This window comes from Leucopleurus acutus (genome assembly GCF_964270905.1).
Source record: "Leucopleurus acutus genome assembly, chromosome: 8".
NCBI lineage: Eukaryota > Metazoa > Chordata > Mammalia > Artiodactyla > Delphinidae > Leucopleurus > Leucopleurus acutus.
The window spans coordinates 39,132,065-39,153,685 of NC_139151.1; the positions used below are offsets into that span (position 1 = coordinate 39,132,065).

Genomic DNA, 21,621 nt, shown 5'->3' on the forward strand with positions numbered 1-21,621 from the left:
TTGTCTCTTGTAACATTCTATATTTTGAAGTCTATTTTATCTGATATGAGTATTGCTACTCCAGCTTTCTTTTGATTTCCATATTCATGGAATATCTTTTTCCATCCCCTCACTTTCAGTCTATATGTGTCCCTAGGTCTGAAGTGGGTCTCTTGTAGACAGCATATATATGGGTCTTGCTTTTGCAGCCATTCAGCGAGCTTGTGTCTTTTGGTTGGAGTATTTAATCCATTCACGTTTAAGGTAATTATCAATATGTATGTTCCTATTACCATTTTCTTAATTGTTATGGGTGTGTTTTTGTAGGTCCTTTTGTTCTGTTGTGTTTCCCACTTAGAGAAGTTCCTTTAACATTTGCTGTAGAGCTTGTTTGGTGGTGCTGAATTCTTTCAGCTTTTGCTTGTCTGTAAAGCTTTTGATTTCTCCATTGAATCTGAATGAGATCCTTGCCGAGTAGGGTAATCTTGGTTGTACGTTCTTGCCTTTCATCATTTTAAATATATTGTGCCACTCCCTTCTGGCTTGTAGAGTTTCTGCTGAGAAATCAGCTGTTAACCTTATGGGAGTTCCCTTGTATGTTATTTTTCATTTTTTCCCTTGTTGCTTTCAATAACTTTTCTTTGTCTTTAATTTTTGTCAATTTGATTACTATGTGTCTCGGCATGTTTCTTCTTGGGTTTATCCTGCCTGGAACTCTGTGCTTCCTGGACTTGGGTGTCGATTTCCTTTCCCATGTTAGGGAAGTTTTCGACTATAATCTCTTCAGATATTTTCTCGGGTCATTTCTCTCTCTCTTCTCCTTCTGGGACCCCTGTAATGCAAATGTTGCTGTGTTTAATATTGTCCCAGAGGTCTCTTAGGCTGTCTTCATTTATTTTCATCTTTTTTCTTTATTCTGTTCCATGGCAGTGAATTCCACCATTCTGTCTTCCAGGTCACTTATCCGTTCTTCTGCCTCAGTTATTCTGCTATTGATTCCTTTTAGTGTATTTTTCATTTTAGTTATTGTGTTGTTCATCTCCGTTTGTTTGTTCTTTAATTCTTCTAGGTGTTTGTTCTTTAATTCTTCTAGGTCTTTTTTAATCATTTCTTGCATCTTCTTAATTTTTGCCTCCATTCTTTTTCTGAGGTCCTAGATCATCTTCATTATCATTATTCTGAATTCTTTTCCTGGAAGGTTGCCTATCTCCACTTCTTTTAGTTGTTTTTCTCGGGTTTTATCTTGTTCCTTCATCTGATACAAAGCCCTCTTCTTTTTCATTTTATCTATCTTTCTGTGAATGTGGTTTTTCTTCCACAGGCTGCAGAATTGTAGTTCTTCTTGCTTCTGCTGTCTGCCCTCTGGTGGATGAGGCTATCTAAGAGGCTTGTACAAGCTTCCTGATGGGAGGGACTGGTGGTGGGTAGATCTGGGTGTTGCTCTGGTGGGCAGAGCTCAGTAAAACTTTAATCCGCTTGTCTGCTGATGGGTGGGGCTGGGTTTCCTCCCTGTTGGTTGTTTGGCCTGAGGTGACTCAGCTCTGGAGCCTACCTGGCTCTTTGGTGGGGCTAATGGCGGACTCTGGGAGGGCTCACGCCAAGAAGCACTTTCCAGATCTTCTGCTGCCAGTGACCTTGTCCCCACAGTGAGCCACAGCCACCCCCCTGTCTCCACAGGAGACCCTCCAACACTAGCATGTAAGTCTGGTTCAGTCTCCTATGGGGTCACTGCTCCTTCCCTCAGGTCCCGATGTGCACACTACTTTGTGTGTGCCCTCCAAGAGTGGAGTCTCTGTTTCCTCCAGTCCTGTCAAAGTCCTACAGTCAAATCCCGCTAGCCTTCAAAGTCTGATTCTCTAGGAATTCCTCCCTCCGTTGCCAGACCCCCAGATTGGGAAGCCTCATGTGGAGCTCAGAACCTTCACTCCAGTGGGTGGACTTCTGTGGTATAAGTGTTCACCAGTTTGTGAGTCACCTACCCAGCAATTATGGGATTTGATTTTATTGTGACTGCACCCCTCCTACCATCTCATTGCTGCTTCTCCTTTGTTTTTGGATGTGGGGTATCTTTTTTTTTGAGTTCCAGTGCCTTCCTCTTGATGATTGTTCAGCAGTTAGTTGTGATTACAGTGCTCTCGCAAGAGGGAGTGAGCACACGTCCTTCTACTCCGCCATCTTGAACCAATCTCAAACCAATGGATTTTTATGTAACAGAGTAAGAAGTTTATTGATGTGGTTTCAGATTCTACATTCCAACAAACTTAAAAGCTACTACTTACCAAGTCTTAATGTAGTATCTGTGAGGCTGGATTTTCTTCATGTTGTACAACAAACAGATTGAATACAGAAGTGGATATAAGAATCCTGTTTTCTTTAATTAAGCCAGATATTTACACAAATGTATAATGATGTTACTCTTCTTAGTAAAGTTGTTTTGTTTTGTTTTGGAAACTGTAGTTTCAAAAACATTCATTTGTGTTAAAATGTAATGGGTTTATTTTATTTTTAAATGAATTAATATTTAAATTTTTTCTTTGATTTAATTTCTAATGTAATAATTATTGATAGATATCACTCACATTAACAAAAGCTTTTGGGGTCAATATTTTTTAGCAATATAAAGAGGTTCTGATATCAAAAAGTTTGTGAGCCATCTACTTACATGAGCATAACAACTGGTTTTAATTCTGATTATAACAGGTTTTAAGTTTACCTGTATACACTAAAGCCACTTTTGTAGTCCTCTGTTAATAGATTTAGGGATTGACAAAATAGAGATGAAGAGATGAAGTTCATGAGACAAATCCTATTTTCTATTCTAGGCAAAAATTAAAACACAATTGTTCCTTTCAAACTTCTATTCTTTTCAATTGTATTGAAACTGAAGTTTAATATAATTCGATGTAAAACTGAACATACTTTAATTTGCTCAGTTGTGTTCCTGGCAGGCTGTGTGAAAGGTACTTTCTCAAGTTAAATGAGAGCATGAGTTCTTGTTATTTTTGACAACTCAGTGTATAAAGAAGTACTGGTTTTTCAAATGGCTAAATGCTTGTTTTGAAAATCTCTAGAAATCAATTGTATTTAATGTTTTTTTCCCTGATTCCTCTAAGCTGAGCAAGTGACCTGTATTTTGTTAATCATTGGGTTTTGAAAAACCTGGAAACTGTCGCATCATTCTGTTTCATTAGAAAAACTTAGAGGCCTTTTGATTTTGTTACAACATGGGTGGTAGATACTAAATACAGATGTTTGACTTAAAACTCTACTTTTCCTTCATATACCAGGTAACTACATTCACAGCATATTTTTTGTTTCTCCAAAAGACTAGTAGCTATCAGCCATATACTGAGTAATATTAGAATGTTCTGTAGCCATAGTTGTCTCTAATAGGAGTCTTAATTTCAAAAACTCCCAACTTTCATTTCTTTTAATCTAATTGGAACATAATTTTAATAGGTAAAGCTTTCTAAAATTAAAAGCAAGTTTTACTATTACACATTACAGACATTAAAAATTGTTTGAGGGAATTCCCAGGTGGTGCAGTGGTTAGGACTCTGCACTTCCACTGCCAGGGGCCTGGGTTCGATCTCTGGTCTTGGTGAACTAAGATCCCACAAGCCTGCGGTGCAGCCAAAACTAACTAAATGAATAAAAATTGTTTGTATGGAAGTAAAGCACTTCTTAATACTTTTGTGGGAATTGGGGAGTGATCTTATAATTAGTGGTAGTAAAGTATATTGTCTATATGTTAATAAGGAAGCATTGAGTTAGGTAGCTATTATGAAGTTGCATTATCTCAGGTACAAGGCATAGTTCTCTTCTCATTTCCTTGGCCTTAGCCCAAAATTTTACAGCATGTTCAATGAGTATATTTTGTCATTCTGCATCTCTAAAGAAAGTGCTTAACACTTAAAAGCTTTTATAGGAGTCTTTGTTGCTCAAGATCAGTGTCATGACATGCAATATTATTACTGGTTTTTAAGAAAGTAGTACAAATTATAGGAAGTGTGCAGGTCTTGCTTGTTTTAACAACATAAAAAGATAAACAAATGGAGAAAAGTGAATATTTGTCACATAGGGGGCCCAGACGGTACAAGGAAGGTAATGGATTGATGTCCAGGACTGTGGTTATTAGTTTAATTTATTGGTATTTCTCAATAAGAGTGCAGAGAACTGCCCCGAGTCCACAGGATGCTCTTCCCTGCTGAAGGAAGAGAAAAGGGATGGAAGAGCCTGTACCAGACTCCTGTCTCCTCAGTTTAACTCAACAAATGTATGAGCGTTTACTATTTTCATGTTGCTGTACTGTAACGCTATAGATACCATGTTAGAAATGGATCCTGCTATCTAAGGAGCTTACTTATGGTCCGAAGGGAGTGATAAGATAATGATATATGTTAATAGCTATAAGAGAGAAACGAAGTATGATTGTGAATCTTAAGAAGAATAGATTTAAATTACTAGAAGAGCTTGAGAGTTGGTGGGAGTGGAGGAAGACCAACAGAGTTGATATTTGAGCTGGGTCTTAGAGGAAGAATGGGTAGAATTTCAATAGAGATAAAAAGGGAGGGCAGAGCCTCAGGAAATGCTGGTTCAGATCTATCTAAATTCCACAGGACACAGAGAAGATCTGCCATGTTAGAAATACCAATTTTTAATTTACAAGTAAACCTAACTTAATTGATTTACGCTACTCTGTGGTATTACATGGAAAGTGGAAAATGAGGTGTATTCTTTGCTACTTGCCTCTGGATGGCACTGGACTGGAGCATGATTTTAGGTTTACTTTCAGTTTAAAGGATTAGCTAATGGTGTAGTTTAAAGGCTATCCTAGGCCCATATTTGTTCTTCTTTGTAGGTTTGTGTCACTGTGTGGTTGTAGAGGGTACTTGTGGTCCTTTGTTTTTAGAAGTTTGCTATTTCATAGACAGGATGTAAATATGAAAACTTGCCTGCACTTTGAACAGGGTCACCCATGTGTTCTAATGAGTAAAATTTAAGGGATTTTGTTACTAGCCAAGGGGAAGCTCATTTAGAAACTCAAAGTTTAGAAACTTTGCTCTATGGATATTCATTTTTAGTTCTTTTAGTGCTAGGATGAGGTCCGTTTATCTTTGCGTACTTAATTGCATCTACTACAACAACTACTGCTGATTTCTACTAGTAATAGTAATACTCATGGCTACTGTTTCCAGAGTACTCAGTAGGTCAGTTTGTTTATCTTTAGGCCCACAAGTTAGTAAAACAAAATTTATCTAACTGTTCCTACCGAATGGCACACCAAGGTTTTTTGGTTTTTTAGTGAGAGTTGCTTAATTCATTGCCTGCAACTCATTTTTTGAAAAGAGATTCTGTTATTCAAATGGCCACTATGTAGAACTTTCAAAAATGGACCTGAAGTTTACCTGACACCATACACCATACTAAAGTTGAAATACTCCAAGATGAACAAGGTACTGTCCCAACCCAATAGCACCTGACAGCTTAGTAGGGGAATGAGGAGGTAGGGAAATTGATAAATGCAGTACTTTTGGTGGAAATGTTTTGAGATTTCAAGTTAAAAATCTTACTCAGTATGTGTTGTTGCAGAAGGCTGAAATTCATGTTATTAGTGACAAGATCTTTGCAGTGTTCCTCAAGTGACTATACCCAGTGGTGGAGCTGTTGCAGGAAGGGCTTGGTAGCCTTGGTTTTAATAGCTTGGTTAGAAGGGGAACTGAAATCTCAGGATCTTGGAGACAGGATTCCCTACTTACGAAGGGGAATTTCTAGTGCTCTTAAGAGCGTCTGCAAATTTCTGCCACACCCTACATGTGGGGCTGGGCTCCTGGTGCTCTTGGGGTCCCTATACCACTCTAGCTGCAAGGAATAGAAGAGATGTTGTGTGATTTGCAAGATTCTTTCCCTTGATGCTATTGCTGTTTTCTGCTTACCAGTCTTTTCTCACTAAATGACCTTAGATCTCAGTTAGTTATTATAATACATATCTTTATTGTATTGAAGGTCAATACATATTTTAACCTAGAGTAGGAGAAGTCACAATTTTATTAAATAGTCTTTTAGGCCATTTTGGGATGGTGGGAAGTAATGTATATTCCAGGTAATGACAGACATTTAAATTTGAGTTTACTATAAAATTAAAAATCTATTACAATTAATCTAATTTTAAACCCATCCTTTTCTCATTTAGGGATAGACAGTTTTTAGAATATCTCTGTGTTCTTTTCCATTTGCCCTTTCCTTCTGAAATATGTAATGTCATCAATTTCTATAAACCCAGTCATTATTCCTGAGATTGTCTGCTAAGGAATAAAAAGACGACATCAGCATTATTTCTTAGCATAGAGCCACCTACCCATCTCTGCCCTTTCTGCAGTGGTTTCTGCCAAAATGGAACATCTAAAAAGAATAGAAGGAGAGTCAACAACTGTAATTTACTGTTTGTATTGATAATTGCAGTTAGCTTTCTTATGGTCACAATTAAAATTTTTATTTGGGGTTTGTGTTTTATACTTAAGATATTTTGTCATTACAGTATGTTAAAAAATGTTGAAGTTATTAAACTATCTTCTAAAGATACCTTTAAAAATCTTCAAAAATTGAGGGATTAGTATGTTAAGTGGAGTCAAATTTCTGCTTTGCCAGAATTTTTTATATGTTGAACACATTTTTTTAACCTCTTAATGTCTGTATGTAAAGTTAATTATACACATTACTCTCAATATTATTGTCTCCCATAGATATAAATTCATAAGCAGCTTTTACATTTTAATGGATAGAATTTGTATGTTTTTTGCTTTTCCATTTTTAATGAAATAAACTAAAGAAGATAAATGTAAAAATTAACTTGAATAATTTATTTTAAAGATATTTAGTAGCTTAAAATGCAGCAATTATTTCTCCTTAGCAGTTGGCCTTTTAGGGGCAAGTAATTTGCTGATTACCTCTAAAGTCTCATAATTTTAAGAATTCCTAACGTCCACGTAATTTTCTAGTGGGATTAATTTATATAAAGTGATCTAGTAAATTGCCTAGCAGTTAAGTGTCAAAATAAGCAATTTTCTAAATATAATTCATCTTTATCCTTTTAGTGTTTTGTTTTCCAGCACATAATTACTTAATAGGCATAATTTTACCTGATGAATTTCAAGCATAACTTCTTTCAGCTATAATAACACATCTGAAAAAAGAAACTTTCCTTATGTAGCATTCTTGAGATCACAACCCTTGTAAAATAATCTCTTAGGACACATGGAACTGATACATAAAAAGTATCAGTTCTTATTTTATAACTAGTTTTTCTCTTGATTAAAATTGTAGGATTTTATGGAAAAAAAAATTTAAGCAAATACTGTGACTGCTGTCTAAGATATTTGAAGACAAATCACAATTAAATTTACTATTGTTTAAAATTTCTTAAATATTTTATACCCCCTTTTATTTTTAACATGAGTCAACATTTTAGAGAATTTCCTTTCTTCTTTTTAAGTTAGTGACTTGAAAGTTGTCATCAAATTAAGACTCTGGGGGCTTCCCGGGGCTTCCCTGGTGGTGCAGTGGTTGAGAGTCCGCCTGCTGATGCAGGGGACACGGGTTCGTGCCCCAGTCCAGTAGGATCCCACATGCCGCGGAGCGGCTGGGCCCGTGCGCCATGGCCAATGAGCCTGCGCTCCGCAACGGGAGAGGCCACAGCAGTGAGAGGCCCTCGTACCGCAAAAAAAAAAAAAAAAATTAAGACTCTGAAGAATGGCATCTGTCAACTTTTCTGCCATCGTCGTTAATTTGTTGGTTTTATTGGTTTTGCAGTCTTACTATCCAAATAATTTTTATATTTCTATGAAGTTACCTTAATACTTGTTTATTCTGCTTATGTTCATTCCTGAATTTTTAACCATTTTGTATCTTTGCATTATCCGAGTAGCTGAAATCAAGACTAATCAATGCTATGGAGCAGTGCTGTACCATAGAACTTTTGGCAATGATAGAAAAATCCAGCTTGGTACCCACTAGCTACATGTAGCTATTATACACTTTAAATGTGGCTAGTGCAATCAAGACACTTAGTTTTTAACTTCTATTTAATGTTAATCAACTTAAATTTAAAGAGCCACACGTGACTAGTGGATACTGTAATGGAAAGTACAGTTTTTAAAAAATCCAGGACTTGTTTTTTGGTTTTACTTTTTCACAGAAATGAAACAAGGTTTATGATTTCAAGGTCATTGTGTAAGATTCACTAGTATGATCAAAGTCACATATTCCCCAGGATAAGATATTAGCTTTATACTTAAGAGAGGAAAACATGGCAATATTATTCCTCAAAATTAGTGTAGCTATGGGTTATTTTCACTTCTAATATAGAACAACCCTGGAATTCTTCTATTAAGAGTAGCATCTGTTGAGAAAGTATATTACAGCTGTTACAGTTTGGGGTGTTTTATTATGCTTTAGGGAAAATTGACAGAAGAAAAGTTTAAAATGAAATATTATTTTGTCTTGTACTTTGCGAGTTTTTTTTACATTTTTATGTGTTATCTCCTCAAAAGCAAGGGCCTGGAATTGACATGATTCTCAGCTGTGAGGGGAAAATATTTCTCAGCATAAGAGACACTCTTATGGTTGAGATGCAGCTGGGGAAAGGGTAACTGAAAGATTTTGTTGGGAAAAGGCAATTATAGGATTTAGCGGCTGTTTGAATGCAGATTCCTAGGATGGGGAGTCAAAGATAACTCTCAGAGCCAGGGTTGCTGGTGTTGTGTGGTGATTTATAACTTATAGAGGAAAGTGAGGAACAACCTGTTTAGGATAGGAGATTAGTCTGAAACATGTTGATTTTGAGGTTCCAAAATGCCCCAGCAGTTCAAAATGCCCCAAAGCCAGATGGAAGGGCAGAGCAGAGCTAGCTCTGAGCTCAATAGCAAAGATGCAGCAGTCAATCATAGGGCTTGCTTGTTTTTCACATCACATGCCCTTCTCTCTCCTTAATCTGCTCCACCCTCCTCCCCGCAATATAGTGAAGCTCGACAGTTCAGTAGAGTTTTGTTTGTATCAAGAAGATGGAAGCTATGGACGAGAACGCTCACTTGAGAGAATGAATGTCAATGAAGGAAGTGCAAGGAATGTCTAGGAAGAGTGTAGAAGTGTTCAAAGAAGTCAGTGTATTGGATGGTTCAGTGCTAGGAAAGCTGAGCTAGGGGAGAGTTGCCTAGCAAGAAGCAGATGTGAATTGTCCATGGAGGTGAGAAGGCCAGTGATTGCAGGGGTAGCATCTCAGCTGGGATCTGAAGAGTGTGGGCAGCTGTTGTTCAGTGGGTGTAAAGTTTCAGTTATGCCAGATGACAAAGTCCTGGACATCTGTTTTCAGTACTGTACTGTGCACTTGTTAGGAGGGTAGAGTTCATGTTATGTGTTTTTTTTACCGTAATTTTTTAAAAGGGGAAAAAAAAAAGTCCTTGATATCTTTTTGCAGGCTGTAATATGTGCAGACATTGAGACAAAGATTCTCAGAACTGGCTGATTTTGGTTTTTTTTTTCTTTTCCTGAATTGTTTCTGTCTGGATTCACTCTCAATTCGGTTGAGCGGATTTCTGCAATTACATTAAGATGCTTGGTTATGGGATTCAGTAGGTGTGACCATCAGACCAAAAACTCTGCAGAGCAGTCATTTAACATTTCAAAAAGGCATTAAAATGCCTGAAGATGTGATTAAAAGAAAATCAGATGTAGTCTCAAGCAGTGTTTCTGTGATGGTGGAACCTTCTGTGACGGAGATGCCTGCACAGGCCTGTACAGTAGGAGCCAGAGCCACATGTGGCTGCTGGGCACTTGAAATGTGACCAGCATGATTAAGCAACTGGATTTTGAACTTTATTTAATTTTAATTAATTTAAATGTAGTCACATGTGGCTGATGGCTGCCACATAAGGCAACACAGGTCTGGAGACTTCAGAAAAGTGAATCAGGACATGAATAAAGTAGGAACCCAGTCCTTGGGCATTTTAAATTTGAAATAAAAGCTGAGGAAAGGTATTACAAGGTATTACAGGGGACCAGAACTCCAGCTTATGGTTGTAAAGGGAATCTTTTGGATATGGTGCTATCCTATTTCTTTTGTGTTTTATCTTATCAACTTTAAAAAGATACAGAAATAGAAATTAGGTGGGGAATAAACTTTCAGGAAAATGAGTTTTAAGGAGAATTTACAAGCTGCCTTGATTGTTAAAAAAATTTTTTTTCACCTTCATATAAATATGCAACACGGTCAACTGAGACAATAGTAGAGTCTTCACCAGAAAATATGCTTCTTTTACAGAAGCTGGAAGTAGGCTGATCCTTTCAATAGTGACCCCATTTTAAAAATATAACCGAAGAAGGATACATGCTGGTATAACTTTAAAATGTTAGTTTTCCCTTCTCTTCAGTGTATAAATAGCTCTCTTAGGTGAGGCCACGTCATCTATCCCCTGGGCTATTGCACTAGCTTCCCAACTAGGGTTTTGTTTTGTTTTGTTTTTTGTTTTAGGGTGTTTTTTTGTAGTTTTGTTTTGTTTTGTTTGTTTGTTTGTTCTGTTTTTGTTTTTTGTCTCTGGCCCAGGGACCACATCACTCCCAGAATTGTATTGTTAAAAACACAGATCTGATCACAACTCTGCTTCAGGAATTTTACCTCAAATATGTATACAATTAAAAGTTTCAAACACATTTTTGAAGGCTGTTTTTCACTTTTGAAGTTAGTGGGTTAAGTGAACATTTTCTCAGCTGATGAAAATAGAATTGGTAAAACATTTCCATTAGCATATTGGTAGTATGCAACAAGAACTTTAAAGATTTATAACCTAAACCCTAGTAAATCCACATCTGGGAATTTTTCTAAAGAAACCGTCTTAAATACCACAAAATGTGCCCCCAAATCTCTTTATACAAAGATATTCATCATAGCATTATTTATAATAGTGAAAACTGTATATAACTCTAATGGAAAATGACAAAGTAAATGATAATTAATAAAATGATGTCTTCCCATATCATTTTGTATATGCATCTGCTATGGACTATATCATATGATGTAGTTAATGCATTTTTGCCAATCTACTTTTTTGTGTCCCCACTGTGCCTAGCACATTGTGAATGCTCAGTGAATATTTGCTGAATAAATGAACAAATGAATGTTGACACAAATGAAATCGTGTCAGTTGCTTCTTATCAATTGGTTAAAATTAATAGATGTTATATTCTTTTAAGTGCAGTAGTGTGCAGTTCCATTTGTGATGAAACTGTATTTCAGATTTAATTCTCTGCTATTCCAGAAAATATTTTTGTAGGCAAAATAACTATTTCAGACATTTAAAGGTAAATTCAGTTGATAACTATATCAAGTAATGATTTTTATAAATAAATCATATTAGTAATAAATCATTCTCTTTCTCCAAAGTCCCTTTGTACACTTTTAGTTTATTTTTCTCTCCCTGTATTTTCTCTGAATTTTATGTATTTTTATGCACATAAATAAAAGCCTCCACTTATCTCCCTATTGATATTTTTCCCCTCAAACCTGTGATTTGTCCTCACAATCAGTTCCTCTGGCTGCTTTGTTTATTTGGAATGATCAGTTGTCAAGGAAATTGCTTTTCACATACTAGCGCATTAGGCTATACTATATAGAGAGTATTTGAAATTTTATTTTCTATAATTTACTAAGGCTAGCAAAGGGAAGAAATCTGTTATTTTCTTTTAAATTATTTTTCCAGGTAAATCTAGATGATAGTTGATGCAGACAAGAAATACCAATATTAGAAATTCTAAATTATTCCTTTTTACATGGAATCCTCTAATGTACTTCACCAGTAGATAGAGATCTATTTGTCATCACTTCACAAATATAACCTAGATGCCTACTTCTTTCTGAAACATTAGCAGTTTGAGATGATTATTATTTAATATATTTATTTCAGTAGAACCCTGAAATTGTTGAAGACTGTGTGCCAAGCTCCCAAGGGCAGGGACCATATCTGTTTTGCTCGCCCTATGTCTTCAGTCTATCACAGTATCTGATTAGGTTCTCAAAGAATTGTTGAATGTCTGACTGCTTCCTAATGAAGTAAGGGATTTAAATAACTGTTTTGTGTTTGGTAGGCTCTTGGATTGTAAGGAACAAAAAAAAATTCAGGTTACCTTGTGGAGAAAAAAGAGAGCGGGGGAAGGGAGAGAAAGAAGAGATGATTAGGCTCTTCTCTTGCGAATCTGTAGGAACTCTAGTGGTTTTCCCATAGAGGCTGGTATCTGTTGATGCCACTCTGCTGCTGCTTCATTGTTTTCTCTTTGCCTCTGCTTCTGAGAGCTATTTTGTATCTCTTCTCTGTCAGATTACATTACTTTCCTATAACTCTAGTACTCTAGAATCTTACTGGTCCAGCCAATTACCCTCAGCTCTGTCTGGGTAGAACTTTTTTCATCAAGGCACTCGTGGGCTGCAGATCAGCTTCTGTGTTGATTGGTCTAGTTGGCTGTGGCCAGGACACAAGGTCATGTGAAATAGTTATTGCCATCCTCAGATAGGAACCACCTAGAGCTGCTTCCTCATTTTAGCAGTTTCCTGAGGAGGGCTTGGTGGCAAGCTTAATGTTAACACTCCTTTCCAGCAGACATCTGTTCCCATGTTCTTCAGTTTCCCAGTCTTTATAATATTTATAAACCATGGCATAGTCCCTATTTTTATGTAATGACTTTGGAGGGCTTCTATTTCAGAATCTTAGGCTATCGCTTTTATTATAGAAAATTAAGTGGCCATTCCTCCTATCTCTTCTCCTGGTTAAAAAGGATTTCAAAGCCTGAGAGTTCTTCATCATGCGTACCGAGAAGGAAGTTAGTCCCTGATTGAATGGGGACACCAAAACAATTTAACAAAAAAATTAAAAACTTAAAAAAATAAACACTCAGACATACCACTGGCAATCTAGCAGTTGTTAATACTAAATAGAATAGCAGTGGAGCAATGAGCATTGCTATAGTCTACATTTCTTAGATTAAATTAACCTCTGCTTCTCCAAGGTTTACATTTTTCTTACTTAAAGCTTCAAAACTTTATATTAAATATGCTTATCCCTATTTTATTCAGAAAGAAGAACACAAGTCAGATCATTGCTTTGGGTAGTTGTGTGTAATCCTCTTAGAATTTAACCTTTCCTTTAGCTTTCAAATTGAGGTCTAACAGTGTACTAGTATACTATTAGATATGATTTTATTAGGGAGGTTGATGGTTTTCAGTCACGTCAAATATGGGCTAAAAAATCTACGGTGCCGTAGAGTGTTACTGAGGGAAATGACATTTGGGGAGCCTACTGTGTGCCCAGCACTGTGGTAGGAGCTTGTCTGTCCCATTATCTTGTTCATGCAATGGCCATATGGGGTTTTTGTTGTTGTTGTTTGTGTTTTGCGGGGTGGGTGGGGGGAACCAAGACCTAACACTTACTCTGATTTTACATAATTCTATTTATTTATTCCATTTATTTTAGTACCTCAGCAGTCAATCTGCACCGATTTAACTTTACATAGAAAGTCATCATTAATACATAAAACTTTTCTTTTAAAAACAGGATAAAAGAATCAGAGTATCTCAGCCTTTGACAAGAGGACCAAGTGCCTTTATTCCAGAGAAGGAAGTAAGTTGATGTCTTAATATACATAAAGTGTGATTTAAAAAGTAGCTTAATTATGTCAAAGAATATCTCCATTTTTTTAACATGGAAGTAAACCTGTGTTTTGCTCTTATTTCTTATTTATATGTCAGAAAACCACAGAGGTATTTTCATTTCAACTTCACTTAAAAGACTGTGCGTGTGATAATCTGCCTTTTTTATTTTGGAGTTAGGTAGTACTGCAAAGTTAGAATAATATAAATGTTACCATATTTGATTTCAAATATAACTTTTCTAAATAAAGCTGCTAACAATAATAAAACAATATTATTTTGAAGGTTTAAGGTTTTAAAACGGCTAGTGTTTCATGGTGATTATAGGTTACATAAATGTTAAGAAAAGACATTTTGAAATGAAAAAGTGAGTTTTCCAACTAAACCTGTTGAAGAAAACATGATATTATATCACTAGTAGTTAATCTTTTCATTTGGTTCTAAGTCTCTGGTGGGACAGAATGTCACAGGATCTCCACTCCAAGCTGCACCTTTGATGAGGGTGGGAAGTTAAGATGGTAAATGTTGAAAGAAAGGATGTAAAATGACACAAAGGAGATTATAATCAATACAAGATTTCTGTACCTATTTAATGGGTATATATCTCTATGAAAGATCACAGCAATGTTTAGGACCTGTAGATTCCTAGATGCCTCTAAGTTATACTTGGGCTAAGAAAAGTTTAAGGACCACTAAATGAGTTTTTCTCTGTTTCAAGGAGTTATTAATTCATATTAACTATGGTTACATATACTGATTTACTATTGGCTGCAAAGATATCATTTATCTTAAAGCACCAGCATTATTCTTTATTGTTCAGAAATTAGTCAACACATATTTATAGAGTACCTATTATGTTTCAGGCAACGCTTAAAAGAAGGGATGAGTAGAATTTGAATAATAACACAGGCCAGGCCATTGCCACAGTCAGCAATTCCATCATGTTCATTTGCCTTTTTAGTGACCTTACCATCTACATGAAACTCCAAAGTTAACAGTAATGTTTCAGGAGCTCAGTGACTGTGGCTGATCTAGGTGGTGACCATTCATTAGAGAAACTGCTGTGCTTGTCCTATTTCCCTCATAGAGCACAGGGTGGCTCTCAGCGGAGTGATTGCCTCATATATATATAAAGACTTCCTGAAACACAGCCATTTACACAGTACATATTTGAAGACAATCTGGTTTGCAGAAGCAGCTGCTGTTTTCAGGCTCTGTTGCATCATATGAATCTATTAATGTATTTTAGGCATCAGTTAAACAGAAGAATCTGCTGCTGGAAAACAAAACAAAAACAGCAAATATTCTGTCCCTAATTATATGTAGTTTATCTTGATCCTATCATATTTTTAACTATCATCTTGGTTCCCTGTAGTTGACAAAATGGGAGGAAATGGGCAAATGGAAATATATTTGGTTTTATAATGAGCCAAAGTGGAGTTGCCTCTTTTTTACACCATTGTAATTAACATTTCCTCACAATTTATACTTTTCAAACATTACATTTCCTTTGGGATTAAATTTTCCTCAGTCAGTAGTGTCTTTGTATAATTTGTACTTATTTTCAGACTGTGAAGCCAGCCCTGAAAAGTAAACAGAATTTCTGAAGAGCAGTGTGGATCTTTGGAAAGACCATGAGTCTGGACTTTAGGAGATTAGATTTCAGACCAGGCTGTGCTATTAAATAGCTGTATGTGTTGAATTTAATCTTGAGTCTGTTTCCTTATCTAAAATAAGGGACACATTCTTCTTAGGTCTAGAACTCTAATTCTAAAATACCAATAAATAATGAACCAATCTGAGAAATACACATCTGATGTGTATTAATTCCCACAGAGCACGGTCCTTCTAAGAGGTGCTAATAAGCTCTTAACACCTTCGGAGCCAATTCTTGGTATGACACCCGAGCTGTCATTGTTTATAAAGCTATATGTAAATAATCTATTTTTGAGAAAGCTCTTTTGATTCTCTCCAATGCAGCATGTTCATTGTAATAATTTACTTTGTTTTTAGTAATTAATATGATGGGCTCAAAATAGGAATTCTAGTGTCCTTATTAATTTTTCAATTAACACTTTCCTATAAATTGTCATATTTTTCTTTGTCCCTAAAAAGACTGTAGAAAGCTTTTTTATGTTGAATAATGAAAAAAGCAAAGGATCAGTCTGAAAATACTTGTCTTAAGATACAGTGATTAAGTATCTTCATAGGCTATTGAGATAAAATTGTAAATATATGTAATCAGATGCCAGTGCTTTTGCCCCCCCAGTTTTGCCTTATGTGCCTGGCAAAGCAGATGGGAGCTTCTTTTCTCCAGTTTCATAGCTGTGTGTATAATGTTTGATAATTTGACATTTGTTGTTTAATAAATTGTGGTCCCAGAGCCAAAAATGCATGGGCTTTCTTTTTCATTTCTGTTTCTAATATGAGCAACTACATAATTTCAGTGTCTGTTAATATAAAAAGAACATTCATTTGCTTCAATCGTGGCATAATGTATGTAAACCAAGGGTGTGTTTACAAAAATCATGATATCGTTTTGTTTCTTGATTGGAAGGTTGTCCAAGCAAACACAGTGGATGAACGTACTAACTTTCTTGTGGAAGAATACTCTACATCCGGTCGCCTGGACAACATCACCCAGGTCATGAGTCTGCACACGCAGTACCTGGAGTCCTTCCTGAGGAGCCAGTTCTACATGCTGCGCATGGACGGCCCCCTTCCTCTACCGCACCGGCACTACATCGCCATCATGGTGCGCTGTGTTCACGTGACATCATCCTCACTTGGTCCCTCTCCCTCCTAGTATTATATGTGTGTGCACAGCTAAGTATAATTAGGTAGAAATAAGAACTGAAAAAGCCTGTGGACTTTTGGATCCCAAGTCCATTGGATACATTTTGAATGCTTTAAGCCACTCAACGTACTGAATGTTTCTCATTTAATTATTAGTAAAGTCATTTTCCATGTTTAATCTCTTATAATTAAAGATGCTTGTAGGGTCCAAAGTAATATCTCTAGTAGCCCACAAGTTTTGTTTTTGCTCCTGATAGCTTTGTTTTATTATTCATATAAACCAGGTTGTTTGTGCCATTTTAGTCATTCTTTACAAGATGAACATCACTAATTTGGCCAAATAAGAGGAAAGGATCAGCCAGCACCAAAGGAGGCTCTGGATAAGAGAAGAATTCTTAAGTGAACTCTTACACTTCTAAGTTTAGTAGTTGGTACAAACTAGTTAGCTAGTTAATGTTTGGGGGGGAGAGTTATAAATTGGGGTGATAGGCAGCAGGAGTAATAAGGGTAGAAGCAGTGCTACAGTTGGACTATTGCTGGAGGAAAGAAGACAAGATGCAAGTGCTATATATTTGGAGAGGTTAGTGGAACGGCTGGGCTGGCAGAGTGAGCAGAGCCGGCCAAGAGTTAGTTTTTATCCAGTTTCATTTGTTTATGCTCTCACTGAAGTTTTAAACAACAAAAAAGGGCTGCATCCTGTGTTTTATTAAATGATGAACTTGACAAAGATTACTCAGCTTAAGGTTTTGATGACAGTAAGGCCGAAAGCCAACTTAGAATGGTCACCAATGAAGAGAGAAATAAGATGTAGAAAATAGAATAAAACAATACTGTTGAACTGAGAAGCAGCCTTGAGGAAATGAGAGGTGAAAAGTCTGTTTTGCGTGGATTTACCAACTTATCAAGGCTGATGCTGGCTTACATATGAAAGAAAGGGTCAGTGAGCTTCAGTTTCACCTCAATAGGAGGATGGGCACAGATAAGGCTGATTTACAGTTATCTCAAAGGGAGTATGAGAAATACTCAAATCAGCATACATTCTGAATTGGTACAGTACAAGTTAATGAGATTTTATTGCTTTTTAGGTAGAATACAGTTGATATCATTTACCATAATGAAATGAACATGTATTTCCTTAACATAAATAGAAAATGGGTTCTAGGTTGACCCGTACCACTTCTGGATGGGAAGTAATTGGCTTCTTGTGACATTAGCTTATATAAAGTATCAGCTTTATGTATTGACTCAAGAATCTATGACAGCATTGTGATGAAAGTTTTAGGAAGAGGATTTTGTAAGAAAAGAATTATTAGCTATAAAAATTAACTCTATCTCAGTGGTTGGCTTAGTAATAGTAGAATAAGACCATACCATGACTATTTTATCCACTAACTTTTTTCTTTGTGTTTCAGGCTGCAGCTAGACATCAGTGTTCTTACTTAATAAACATGCATGTGGATGAATTTTTAAAGACAGGAGGTATTGCTGAGTGGTTGAATGGTTTGGAATATGTACCACAAAGACTGAAAAATCTTAATGAAATAAACAAGCTGTTAGCACACCGACCCTGGCTGATCACAAAAGAGCACATTCAGGTACTGAGTGTTTCTTTCGGGGGAAAAAAAAATAGTTTACTAACGATTCTCACTAAGAGTTAATTCTTTAGTTAAGTATTTTACTTAAGACTTAATTTTAAATACTTGCATATTAGGAACTTGAAAAATAAAAAATAGTGTATTAATATGTGTAAAAAAGATAAATTTAGAAAGTCAGTGGGTTTAATTTAAATGTAAATGAATATTTCTCTTCAAGTAATCAGTAATTAGCTTATACTAGTGCTTTAGTGAGTAGCTATAAGAAAAGTTGATTCCTATTTTCAAGCAGTAGATAGAACAAAGAACATGCACTAGCAGGATAAGATACCTGGGTTCTAGTCTCCTAACTTTTTTACCCACAAGTTTGTGACCTTTAGTATGTTTACTTCTGTGGGCCTTGGTAATTCACCCTGCTATAAAATGAGGGACTTAGATTAAATGAGTTCTAAACTCTTTTCTAGTTCTAACATTTCATAATTTTAAGATTTTGAAAAAGTGGTTTTGCAAATAAAAATGATTTGCTAACTGGTGTGTGTATGCTTACATACATGCCTCTAGAAACTAGAACTTAGATAAGAGAGAGAACTGTGATTGACTGGAGCACTTGCCCTTCAAAAGGAGTGTCTGTGAAAGGCCTCCAGGGTGAGGTTGTTGTATAATATGCTTAGCACTGTGCTTGGCACTTGGTCACTATTCAATAAGTAGGAGTCATCATCTAAATCACTATCAGTAGAAGCCTTAGGTATTTAAAATCCCTGCTTCTAATGCATAGAAATGTCCTTGGTATTGTTTTGTTTTGTTTTGTTTTTTCCTCATCTTGTTAGTTATTTACCCAGTTAAACCAAACTTAGCTTTTGTCAATATGCATACTCTCAGACTTTTATTATCTATTAGGGATTGTTTATAAAAATATGAACAAAGTTATAGCAATTTGAAAGTGTAAGGGGAATGGAGATATAGTCCTGGGCTACAATATAGCCCATGCTTAATAATTAATAGAAGACAGTGGAGCCCCATGAACATTGCACTTTTCAAAAGGTTTGAAAAGCAGAGAAAAATGTATGTATACTCGGATTATATAATACTACTTATAAAAATAAAAGAAGATATGTAAAAGTTACATTAGAGTGGTAGAATATGATTGATTTTCCCTTTTTTTCCCCTGAGCTTTTGGTAATATATTAAATTTGTATGTAGTTAAATAATGGAGAGTAAGGCAAAAGCAGTTTTTTGGTTTTGGGTTTTAGCTGTGAAGTGAAACAAATGAAGGTTTTACATTTGTGGTGGGGTGGGGGGGGGGTGAAGGCACAGCAGGACATATCCCCACACATCCACACGCACTGAGAAAGAGACAGACAGACAGATAGACAGAGATGGATGGGAGAGGATCCCTGACGGATTAACAGCTGGAATTGGTATTGGAGGGATTACTGCTTTTAATGGCTTCACTTATGATTCCATCATTCATCTGGAGGATCCAGTAAAATAACGTATAAAAAAGTGCTTTGATATTCTTTATGTCCTTTCAAATGTGAGCTAGTATTCTACAGTTTCTCTCATCTGCTATAGGTTCTTCCTCCGTCAGAGAAGATATCTAAAAGATAACTAAAAGTTAACTTACTGAATAAATTTTTATGTGATTTTTAAGGTAGAGTCTCTACCTTAAAACCATAAAATGAATGATTTTGCTAGAGAATCTTTAAAGTCCCTTCCCTACTTAAAGTAGCTTCAGTGTTCTTGGATTCTCTAAAATACCTTATTAAAATAGCATAATATGTAAAAGTGCTTTGGAAGCAGAAGTTCCATTGTATATATAAGGAATTTCAGAGAAGCCACGACATACTTCTGCTGTTAGGTTTGATAGGTTTAATGTAACATTGTTTGAGCAAAGCTGTATCTTTAATATATGAAACATGTTTAAAGGGAATTTTAAGTATTATAAATGGACATGTGAAATTTTATAGATTTTTCCATACTTTCTAAAATTGCTTTGTAGCATTGTATGATTTTCACTTTTACTCTGATTTGCTTTTTCGTTTCAGAAACTTGTCAAAACCGGAGAAAATAATTGGTCTCTGCCCGAACTGGTACATGCTGTGGTCCTACTGGCACATTATCATGCTTTGGCAAGCTTTGTTTTTGGTAGTGGCATCAATCCAGAAAGAGATCCAGAAATCTCCAATGGATTCAGGCTAATATCAGTCAACAATTTCTGTGTGTGTGATCTCGCTAATGACAACAACATAGAGAATGCATCTCTAACAGGCAGCAACTTTGGGGTTAGTTTTCTTAACTGTTTTCTTTACTACTTTGCCTTTTAACTTGCTACGTTAAAAATATCTAGAGGGCTTCCCTGGTGGCGCAGTGGTTGGGAGTCCGCCTGCCGATGCAGGGAACACGGGTTCGTGTCCCGGTCCGGGAGGATCCCACGTGCCGCGGAGCGGCTGGACCCGTGAGCCATGGCCGCTGAGCCTGCGCGTCCGGAGCCTGTGCTCCGCAACGGGAGAGGCCACACAGTGAGAGGCCCTAGTACCGCAAAAAAAAAAAAAAAAAAAATCTAGAGAATTTATCTGATTAAACAGGATATTATGTACTTGAAATATTTTGTATAATTTTTATTACTGTAAAAATTTAACCTGTACCTGAAGTTCTGAATTGTCTTAAGGAAGCTTTTAAAGCAAATAGATTACAAATCATATTACAAATCGTAAGGCTGCCTCAATTTTCAAAATAAGTGTTAATGTAATTTAATATATACCAAATTCTAGAATTCTAGATTAAATAAATCCATTCATATAAACTTTTTGTATTTATAGCTGAAGCAGAAACACTACACTTCTGAAAATGTTTGATTTTGTCATATGATTTTCTTTGGAGTTACTGGAAAACCCACTTAGGAACTTAATAACTCTGCTAGTGCCACTATGCATAAGGTGACATTGGGAGATGGAGACATTGACTGGAACAACTTTTAATATTAATAACACCCAGTATTATCTTCTCTGGCTCCAGATCGTCGATTCTCTAAGTGAGCTAGAGGCCTTAATGGAAAGAATGAAAAGGCTTCAAGAAGAAAGGGAAGATGAAGAGGCATCTCAGGAAGAAATGACCACTCGCTTTGAGAAGGAGAAGAAAGAAAGTCTTTTTGTGGTCTCTGGAGATACTTTTCATTCATTTCCTCATTCAGGTGCTTTTTTATTTCACTGTCTTTGCCTTTTAGTTGTTCTTAGAACCCTGACAGACCACCTTCAGTATTTTCCATATGGATATGTCCAAACGGTTTTACTACCACGTTCCTTTAATTTCGTTCTCCTCTACCTGACCCTGATGCCATTGCTTCCCCTCTTATGTTGGTGTATCTTTGAATATATTTCAGATTCAGTTGAGAGGTACTTCAGTTTTGTAGTTCATATTCCATCCTGAATAAAATGTTTTTTCAGAGCAGACCAGTTGCTTATAAGGTTAGCTAGGAATATTTAATCCATCCTACTTTTGTAATTTTTTTTAATGATAAGTAAAATTCTGTTTCGACAGATGTAATTTGTAAGAACTATCTCTGCC

General features: G+C 36.1%; 1 protein-coding gene across 2 annotated transcripts in view; it reads left to right on the top strand.

The window, feature by feature from the left end:
• The window catches only part of SESN3 (sestrin 3), a 72,617-nt gene that overhangs the window by 35,148 nt on the left and 15,848 nt on the right, over nucleotides 1–21,621 (top strand). For both annotated transcript variants that reach the window (XM_082845217.1, XM_082845216.1), the window contains 5 exons: nucleotides 13,575–13,640; nucleotides 16,227–16,424; nucleotides 17,878–18,060; nucleotides 20,103–20,339; nucleotides 21,073–21,247. In XM_082845217.1, coding sequence (XP_082701343.1) covers nucleotides 13,575–13,640; nucleotides 16,227–16,424; nucleotides 17,878–18,060; nucleotides 20,103–20,339; nucleotides 21,073–21,247 — 859 coding nt within the window. The remainder of the gene's footprint in view (nucleotides 1–13,574; nucleotides 13,641–16,226; nucleotides 16,425–17,877; nucleotides 18,061–20,102; nucleotides 20,340–21,072; nucleotides 21,248–21,621) is intronic.